The sequence below is a fragment of the Acyrthosiphon pisum genome, chromosome X (genome assembly GCF_005508785.2).
Source record: "Acyrthosiphon pisum isolate AL4f chromosome X, pea_aphid_22Mar2018_4r6ur, whole genome shotgun sequence".
Classification (NCBI taxonomy): Eukaryota; Metazoa; Arthropoda; class Insecta; order Hemiptera; family Aphididae; genus Acyrthosiphon; species Acyrthosiphon pisum.
The window spans coordinates 94,434,028-94,444,930 of record NC_042493.1 but is presented as its reverse complement, the minus strand read 5'-3'; the positions used below and the strand labels follow the sequence as shown (position 1 = coordinate 94,444,930).

General features: G+C 27.2%; 1 protein-coding gene across 2 annotated transcripts; it reads left to right on the top strand.

Moving 5' to 3' along the window:
* Window positions 1-12: 12 nt before the first annotated feature.
* On the top strand, window positions 13-8,888 carry LOC100568619. 2 transcript variants are annotated; one of them, XM_008188112.2, is made up of 7 exons: window positions 13-369; window positions 6,167-6,249; window positions 6,310-6,673; window positions 6,756-6,880; window positions 6,944-7,130; window positions 7,207-7,418; window positions 8,653-8,888. In XM_008188112.2, the coding sequence occupies exons 2-7, from the start codon at window positions 6,187-6,189 to the stop codon at window positions 8,797-8,799; spliced, it is 1,098 nt and encodes a 365-aa protein (XP_008186334.1). In that variant the 5' UTR covers window positions 13-369; window positions 6,167-6,186; the 3' UTR covers window positions 8,800-8,888. The 2 variants fall into 2 exon arrangements, with proteins under 2 accessions (XP_008186334.1, XP_008186333.1); XM_008188111.3 differs by having other exon boundaries at window positions 14-362.
* The last annotated feature ends 2,015 nt before the right edge of the window (window positions 8,889-10,903 follow it).

The window sequence follows — 10,903 nt, the reverse complement described above, 5'->3', positions numbered from 1 at the left end:
ACAGCCAATCCATTCTTTATTTTTCTTATGTCGGTAGCGCGCTTCGGCTCATATCGATAGAAGACTAGTGGTTAGGTCATTATAAATTATTACATTGTCCGTGGTCGTAAATATCGTGTTCATTTGAGTTATCTTATTATTCTTTGTTCCGATCGAACCAATCGTCATTTCGTGTTTCAAACGCAATTCGAGTTTATTATTTTCGTTTTATTATAATGGATTACAATTATTGCTGATTGCAATATACCGTTAATGTAATAGAACATCTATCAATACCTATTTGTCAATCAAAAACGTTTCTCAACGTCGTTATTTCTCACGACAACAAGACGATTTCATTGGCCCTATAACGTGTATAGAAAGTAAGTCGTAAGTAATTGGAATTTCTAACATAATTTTATTACGGGTGTTTGCTGTTTGATGTATAAACAAATTATTACTATGTGTTCATAATAAAATATAATAATACTACATTTCTTAGTAGCCTTTTCACTGCTACACTATTTATGCTCTGCAACCTTTTTCCTACATAAAAACGATAATAATATTATAAGATAAAGGAACGTAATAGTACGTCTGGAGCAGTGAAGGGGTTCGTTACTTATTGCAAGTCATTTAATACCTGATGAATAGTATTATTAGCAATGTCTCTATATGAAACAACTCTACTAAGATTCCTATATACTACTAAATAGTAATTCCAAATTGACATAGGTTACCTATCATAAGAAAATATGGTACTTTTCTGCTATCCCTACTACCGTGAGTCTCAATTCTGTTATCTCGATTACCTCGCCCATGACGATTTAGATAAAATCGATAATAAATCATAGACTTGGATATGAATATAAAAATACCTCACCGATACAGTTTATATTTCAATCGTACATATACCTCTTTTATCATAACATAAATATTATTTATATTTCATTATAATTGTTTTAATTAATTTTATTATTATTATTTTTACTACACTTAATTAGTTCTTATGCTGAAGTGTTTACTTTATATAATTTTAAAACGGTAGATACCCGTTGATAGGTACCTGTACAACATAAATAAATAATTACTTTCTATAGATAAACGTTTGAATATATCATTTTTGCGATATTGTATATTTAATAGTAATTTATCAAATTCAACTAGACCTTAAAGTACTAAGCAGTCACCCAACTACCCACTCACCACCTACAAAATGTATGGGGTATTAGTAGCCATATGTGTTTGGCACCACTGAGCTACACATAGTCTATCACACCGTCTCCGCTCAGAATCGTTTTTTGTATCCAATGATTTATCATTGAATTCAAATATAACACATCCGCATTACAATGACATACCGTCGTTGACGGGAACAAACCTCCTATGTAAAAAAAGTGTAGTTTTCGGGAAACACTAAAAACTATTTTATAAAATAATTTTATAAAATAGAATATAGGAATAATTTATTTCAACTAGTAATTTATATAGTGAATATTTATTTGTTTTCGTTTTTTAACTGAACCTAACAAATTATTTAATGATTTAATATTAAACATAACTTTTGCACATAGGAGATTTCAGAATAAATTTTTTTTTTTTTAAATAGCACACATAGGATAATTATTTTCCCTTTTATTTTCCATTGAACTTAATTATTCATCAAAAAAAAGAAAAAACAAAATATAAACAAAACTATACCTTTAGGTATAGTATTACAGAGTAATATGAGTTAAAGATGTTAGGATAATTGTATTTAATAAAACATAGTACATAGTAAGAAGACAAGTGTTTAATTTAAACATTTTAACAAAATATATAATAAAAATAAACCTTAATAGTATAACAGTATAATTCTTATTACACAGTATTTATGTTTCTTTAACTAGTTTAAACATTTCAACAAAATATTAATAACAATTCTTACAGAATATAAATAATATAAAAAAAACTCGAAAAAAAATATACCTAAATAATAACACAGTACCTACATTGCACACTACACAGTTTTTGTGTTTCCTTAATTTACTATGCATGTTTTATAGTAAATCAATAGTAAAATATTTAAAAATTCAAATTTAATTTTAGATTATAAAAATATGAATAATAAAACAAATTTGTAAAAGTAAAGCAGTAGAAAACCTATAGATACTATAAAGTATCTATAGGTTTTCTAAATTATAAATATTTAATACATCTGTGGTTTTTATTAAACTAAATAGCTTTTTTCTTCTTCTGGTCATTTGTATGTGGTAAGTTATCATAAAATGGATAGTGATATTTTTCTATAATTGGTTTTAATGATTGTAAATCATCATCCTTTAGTTATAGGTAATGGACTATTATATAAAGGTATGAGCTCACTAGAGTTTGAGTTTGATCTAGATACACGATTACAGTTTGATATTTCAGTTGAACATTCCCAATCATTAGCATTTTCACAGCTATCTGTAAAGTCAGTCTTGAGAAATATATTCCCGAGTATATTCCCTTTTGTACAATACAAAATTCTACATATGTCTGTACCGACGGTGTCACCTACTTTTTTACCAGGACGTAAGGAATTCAGTGTGCATATTTTATCATAATTAAAAAAAAAAATCAAAATTTGGTATTTTAATATTATATGGTTGTTTTGGTTTGGCAAGTCTCATTCTAGCAACATAATCTGAAGGAGAATAATTTTAGGTTTAAAAATCTTCTCTAATGTTGAGTGAACACTATCCGCCTCCATCATTGTATGCCCTTTAGTTAAATATAATTGCTCTATCATTATATATTTTTTTTTTAGCAACCATACTTAGAGCTGAAGCCAAAGTTTTATTTCGATTTTGATAGTTGCAGCCATCAGATATCAAGGTTACTTCTTTGACTTCAGTAGATAAATTGAATATATAATCTATAATACAAGATGTAAATTCATTTGCTGTTACATGTCCATTGCTTTCAACTATTTTGGTATTACTGGCCAAACTTTTTTGACGGTTTTTTTCTTCTCGAGCTAAAGTTTTCGTTTTTAAATGATCATTATACTCATTTTCCTCAATAGTACCATTTTTATGACCACAGCAAACATCACACTGATCTTTCCTTGGTTTATGAATTGATATTTTTTCTGATTTTAATGTGTTTAGGCTAGAAATAAAGTTTTTGAAGCTGATAAAAACTCTTGTTCAATAATCCAAGCACCGTATACTCTAAACATATCTGACAGTGAAAAAAAAGTTGATTACATATATTTTTGAGGTTGATTTCCTACAACAGTGGCTAGGATCCTTAGGCAATAATTGAAGCCATTCCTTAATTTTGATTACACTCTCTATCTTTTTCATTTTTCTAGGTGCTGTTAATAGATCAGAATTGTTATTAGTTGTACTTTGAGAATTATTTGTTTTCCTATCAGGTAACTCATCAGCTTCTGTTTCTGAATCAGTTACTAGTTCATAAGATTTTGTCCAACGTTTAAAGCTGTCTTCACCCAGACAAAGTGTACTTAAAAAAGATGTCTGCAGACTTTTCTTTTTTTCTGTACCCAAAGGTAATGAAATATTTTTTGTCTCCTTTTTTTAGTATCTTATTATTTTTTAATTTTATTCTTCTTACAATTTCACTTGTCTGCACTAGACCTCTGACATAACCTTTTTTTTCATCCCAAGTCTTAAATGACCAGAACTGTTTGAATAATCGCATTCTGTCCTCTTCAGAAAAAAGTCCACACATAAAAGTGTTTTTGGTTTTTTGAACTTTTTCAGAATGTTTGCACCTAGGTTTTATTTCTCGACTATCAATTACACACATTTTAGCTAGCTTTCCATCAACTAATTTATAACCAATATAAGATGTTCCAGCAACTCTATTTTTTGTTTGTAGTTTTTTAGAATTACGAGAAAATTGCATCAAATTGTCATTATTACCTTCCAATTGTACATTATTCAAAAGAATATCAGAAATATTATTTGGTTCAAATACACTACTGTCATTTTTTATGACAATCTCATCAAAAGTGTCAGGAAAAGCATTTTGTTTAATAACTCTATTCTCTTCATTTAAATTAACCTCTTTTAAAAAACTATTACAATCATTGGTAATGGTTTCTTCAAATACAATATCAAAATCGTTAATGTTAACACCATTTAGATTATCCATGTTTAAATTTACATCTGATCTAATTTGATTAATAGCATTTAAATCAACTTCAATGACAATGTTATCATCATTTACAGTCCAGTTTTCTAAATAGCTTTCATTAGTATTTAATACTTCATTACTTACAGTAGGTTTTGTTGTGGATTTGGTTAATGGCATATAATTTTTGTTAGGTAAAGCTAACAATTTATGACTATGTTTCATGATCTAAAAAAGTATTACATCAACGTTTAATGCGTGAAAAATGAATTAAAGTAATATAAAATACATTTACCTTTAGATTGTCGGTCTTTCTGTTGAGACTAAAGACATGTTCAAGTATAAAAACTTATAATTTAACGAAGTAAAATAAGTGATAACTATTATGTGATAATACTCTCAAATGCATGTTTCCCAAACAAAATGTATAATATCTATGAATGATAAACCTCCTATGTGTTCTCAAAAATATTTTTACTCTTCTTTTTTTTTAGTATCTTATTCTTTTTTAATTTTCTTCTTCTTACAATTTCACTTGTCTGCACTAGACCTCTGACTTGACCTTTTTTTTCGTCACAAGTCTTAAATGACCAAAACTGTTTGAATAATCGCTTTCTGTCCTCTTCAGAAGATGTGTTCTCAAAAATATTTTTGGCACATAGAAGGTTTTTCAAAATCATTTTAAAATCATTAACTCATAAGAGATTAAGTTTATCATTTTTCATTTATTTTTCCATGAACGTAGCTTATCAGAGTTTTTATCATATTGTGGCATATTTTTTCCTTAATCCAGGAGTATCAACATCTCAAAAACGTACATTTTGCACATAGGAGGTTTGATCCCGTCAACCACGATACTCAACAACTATTGTACAGCAGAGCAGTACCCAATTGTCCACCTTTTTATTTTATATTATATTTAATATCTTGATGATTTTATAAGAATTTTTAATTTGGCGTTATGTTTTGATGATTTTATGTTTTATTTTAAAACTCTCCACTACTGTGATAACCGAGGTTATAACTGATTATAAACGTTATACCTACTAATATACATTATTATATAAACGGCAATTCATGTGTATTATGTATTAAAATACGGAACTATCAGGATACTACTATAGTAGTCGAGATAACAGAAAAGTACCAAAAATATTATGTTATTGTGATTGGTAAAAGTTAGTTAATATATCAAGATTTTTTAGTTTTTAATCAAATAATTATTTAGTTTATAAAACATGGATTATTGTTCCCAAAAATAAAAAAATAAACAATAATTGCAAGGCTGCGCAATTTAATAATTTTCTTACCTCGCTAAGTTAAGTTATTTTAAAATAATAAAGTTAACTTAAGTTAAAAGTGCTCGTATTTTTTTTTCGTTAACTCGTTAAGTTAAAAGTTTACTTTAAAAAAAAAAGTAACTAAACTTAGTGTAAAGTTAAAATTTGCTAATTTGCAAAAATAAAAAATTCCAGACACATAATATGGTTTATTAAATAGGTTTTCTTTACGCTCAAGAAAATTACTGGGAAAATTTAAAATGATACATCAAAGTAAAAACCCATTCTAAAATGTGCATTATTCTTTAGATGAAAATTAACTTAGATATTGTTGAAATAAAATTAACTTGAAGCTAACACGTTAATCTTGAAAAAAAAGTAACTTATTAAGTTAAAAGTTAATTTCAAAATAAAAGAATTAGTTAATTAACTTAATTTTAACTATTAACTCATTAATGCCCAGCCTTGAATAATTGTATTAAATAGGACATACATGTCTTATTATTAAATGTGTTTTGTCTAATAATTACCACTTTTAAACAATTTAAATACTATTGTATGTCTTACAAAAAAATAATATGCAAACATATTAAAACTATTGTATATTAATAATCAGTTTATAATAAACCAATTGAATACAATTCAATTAAAAATATTAAAACAATATTTTGGTACTTTACTAGCTCTTAAAATGTTAGTATATAACTGTATATATATTTTGTATCTATCTTATAAATTATATTTAATATTGTTTTTATATTTGTGTTATAAATTTGTTTAAGGATCATTTCTTTCAATAACAATGCCCAAGAAGAAGAAAACTAAGTATGAAGAACCTGTACCCAAGAGACCTCACAGAAACATGGTTAGTGTTAATTTACTAAATTATATGATGTTACGTTTCAATTGGTTTTTTTTATTATAGAAAGCAAAAATAGTATTTGATCCATCTGATACTCATATACCAAAGAAGAGAAGTAAATATTCTTATACAAACAAAAAACCCACAGAAGCAACTACTATAAAAAAAACAACAAATGATGAAAAAAAACAACAAGATACAACAAAGTCTAAAAGTCTCTCGGTAAATCCATTAACTGAAGTAACAGAGTTATTGGATAGTATGTCAACTGAAATCAATACTATATCTCAAATACATTCACCAAAAAAGTCTCAAGGAAAACGTGTTACTCCTAAAGTAACTCTGGATAAATCAAAAAATTGTTTTATTTGTTCAACAATTTTAGGAAAGACAGAATTAATTGATTGTCCAATTTGTTTTATCAAAGGTAGTAATAATAAAATTGTAATAGATAAATTAATTAATTTTTTATTATGACAAGTGTTTAATCATTTTTTTTTTTTTTATAGCTCATAAACACTGTTTAATAGTCAGTGAGCCTATGTGGAAATTTAAACTAGATTTGGGTCCTTGGTTCTGTAAGGAATGCAGAAAACAAAATTGTCACAAATGTCTTAAAGATGAATCCCAGTCGGTGAGTTCAATAAAAATAATAATTTTATTAATAACTAAAAACTCAAATATTACATTTCATTAGGAAATACTGCGTCGCTGCATAACTTGTGAAGTTGGTTTACATAAAAGTTGTTATGAGTCATATGAAATTAAACCATTACATAAATTGGAAACTGATATGTATGTATGTATTCCTTGCATGAATTTGGCTACTCAAATAAACCCAGAAGAAGAAGACGTAGTAGAACCAGAACAATTTGATATTAATGGTAAGACTGGACCATTCAAATATATTATACCTAATAATTATAAACTGTATATAAATGTAATTAAATATGTATTTAGATGATGTCAAGTCACGCACTTCAAGTATTATGTCTATATCATCTGACAAAGATGACACAGATTCAGAAACTAATATATCTGATAGTTCATCAGAATATAGTAAAAATGATGAATCTCTAATCCCAAATATATCAAAATGGACTAAACTCGAAGTGATTAAATATTTATTAGAGAAATTACCCAAAGAAATTGTTCATCAAATAAATAAATATGTAAGATATTATTAATTAATTTATATAAAATAATATTTTCATATAGTTATTCCATTGATAATGAACACTATTGATGGCCAACTACGGTAAAAAATACGCTCCACTAAATCTACTAGCAATCCTGGTGATTATATCCAGAACCGACTAGTCGGCCAGGTTATAAGATATGCCGTCAAGTCTGGATACTAACACCAGGACCAGATTTAGCGCAGCGTATTTTATACCAAAGTTGGACATCAATAGCATTCATAATCAATAGTTATACTTTGTACAATAAAATATAATTTATATTGAAAATGTAGGCATGTGGTGCAAAGTAGGTGTTGAGTGAATCACTGTATTGATAATTGGTATGTTAAATTTTAATTGAATGGTATATCATTCTTTACAAAAAACAATTCTGAATGGAGAGTCTGTCAGTCTATAATATATTTCAAGTATATTTCATGATATTTTTTTTTTATATTTCTATTAGAGTAACTTATTTTTCTATTAGTATCAGAGTAGGTTGATATATGTTTTGCCCTCGGTTTTACCGTAAACATTTCATTTATTATAATGGAGTATATTTCTAATATGTTATATCATTGTTATTAATTTTTGAGTCAATACTACATTACCACCATATGGTTAGACCGTGTGAATAAGATCATACTGTAATTATTAATATAAATATTTTGAAAATGTTATTGTGTACTTTTTGGCTATAATAAAATTTTTAATTTTATGACTACACATAAAAGTTTTAAATCCCCAAAATTAATATTTTGAATAATAACAAAATAACTAACATCGTTTAAATATGTACAATTTTGTCAAAATTTGGTTTTAAAATGTCTATGAAAAAAACTAGTGCGATGGTTGGACACGGTCACTAATGTGGCTGCGATCAAGCATCGTTTGACGTCACTAAGGCTCTACATAGAATGGGTATGCTATGCCACCATTTTGCGACTCATTTATCAATGATAAAATGATAAAATAAAGGGGGAGAAATTCAAATTCACATAACATTATTAGTCGCAAAATGGCGGCGTAGCATACCTGTATCTATAGTGCCCTAACGTCACATGCTTCTGGATAGGTCCGGATAACCTATAACTCCCACACAACCCCATTTGCTTATGTTGCTAAGGGTAAAAAAAAAAATTGTAATATAAATACATCTATCGCGTTGATTTGCTCAAAACCTAAAATAGATTACATTGTACTAACGAGTATTTTATAATTTTAGGATTTAGATGGCCAAGCTCTACTTTTACTTCAACGGACCGATATTGTATCAAACATGGGTATGAAACTTGGGCATGCCTTGGCATTTTACAAACACGTACGAATTTTACAATCGCAAAGTACACACTATCGCGTATATTGGGAATAATTATTATTACATCTAACATTACTTATTATCGGATGATATAAAGTTGTAATTTTTTTTTTCTACAAAATATACTTATAGTTAGTTTGAAACCTGTCTTTTAAAAATGTTTGAGTTATTAATGCAAATATACTTTGTGTTAACCTATAGTGAAGTAATTTACTTGATCAGCTAATTTTATATAAAAATACTTGATTGTCAATACTATAGTTTTGGCTTTGTTACATGATATTATAAAAATGCCCAATTAAAAATGTATATACTCTGTGATATAATTATTACAGTTGTAAGTAATTCAAAACATTAAAATACATACTATAGTGACCATGGGCTCTATCCCAAATATACCCCACTATAAACATAATGATTTGATCATATTTATAAACTAAAAAAAACTTGTAATAGTCTTCACTGTAGGTACACAAAAATATATAATTAACAATAATATACTACTATATTTTATATAATATATTTAATAATTAATAGTACCTACAATCTAATTGTATTTATAATTAATAGTATTATCTTTGATAACGGTCCTTCATAGTTTGTAATTAAGAATTTGTTCAATATGTGTAAATTTTATAGATGTAGAATGATGCGTATACTGTATATTATATTTATATAGGTATTATATAAACATTTTTTTGAGGATGTGATACACGCATGTGTTGTCTGTCTTACAAGTGCATAACGTACCAAATTTTACCTTCAGCAGAATATATGTACCTCTGTTAATTTAAAAATTAGAGTGAATTGACCTCTTATAAAATCTAAAGGTTAGATTATGTAGGAAACCTCATGGGCTTTTTATTATATTTTAATTTTAAAGCAAGTTGTGAGTATTTTAAGATGTACATACAATTTACAATTTTAAAATACTCATAACTCTTGTTAAAATTAAAATATAATAAAAAGCCCATGAGGTTGCCCAGATAATAATCTTACCTTTTGATTTTATAAGAGGTCAATTCACTCTAGCTTTTAAACAAACAGAGCTACATGTGTTCTGCTGAGCGTACAATTTGCTATGTTACGCACTTGTAAGACTGAGACAACAAATTTCCTTGTAGCGTCCTCTTAAGGAACTATTAATATGTATAATAATAATTCTCGGCTCTGCTCCTTGGAGATTTTTTAATGAAATTAGTCAGTATTATCGTGAGTAAACATCGTACAACAGTGTAGTATAAAATATCTCCAACTTGGATGGCTTAAACTGTTGAAATCAACATGAATGGTTAGGTTAGCCAGTATTGAGTATCTGATGATTATCAACGAAGATACAATTGTAGTTATACATTTGTTAATTATTCATAATATTATCTGTGACGATTATCATTATTTTTATATGAAAACATAGTTTATAATGTTTATACTTATCTACTATCTATGCTATCTAGGGGCGGACTGGCCCGGCCTGATTTTTCATGTCCATATTTATTTTTATTATTATTATTTTAAATATAGAATAATAATATAAAATATGAAAAAAATGTTCTTTCGATTGATACTTATAAATTATAATACAGTGTGCAGTGTTTAGTAAGGTTTTACTTTTTAGTTAACTATACTAATTAAGAGTTATAAGTACCTACTAGAGTTTTTAGTACTTTATTTATATATAATCTACCGACTAAATTGAATTACGTTTTCAAACTAATTCAAAAACAAAGATAACAACACCACAATGTTGATACTTATATTTTGTATTTCAACCATTGTGGCATCGTCTATTGTTGTTATACTATATATTATAAATATGAAATAGTCCAATTAACAGTCAATACGACAATCTAAGTACTAGCCACAGATAATACTACAATCTACAGCAAACAACAGTATACGGTGTACCAGCTTGTAGCTAGTGTGAAAATATTATAAACGTTACTATATAAAATAATAAATGAATTCAAGCTCTAAAAAACGTTCAGGAGGTGCTCAACGAGAATGTGAAGAAAATAAAAAAAACTTCTACTAGACTCGAGTAAAAAACTTAATTCTTTTTTTTTAAGTGAAGAAAATGATCCAGAAACGGCCAAAACCCTTATCCCTAGTCCTAGTATTACATCTGGCCCAGAAGAGCAAAATGCAGGTATACAAATTA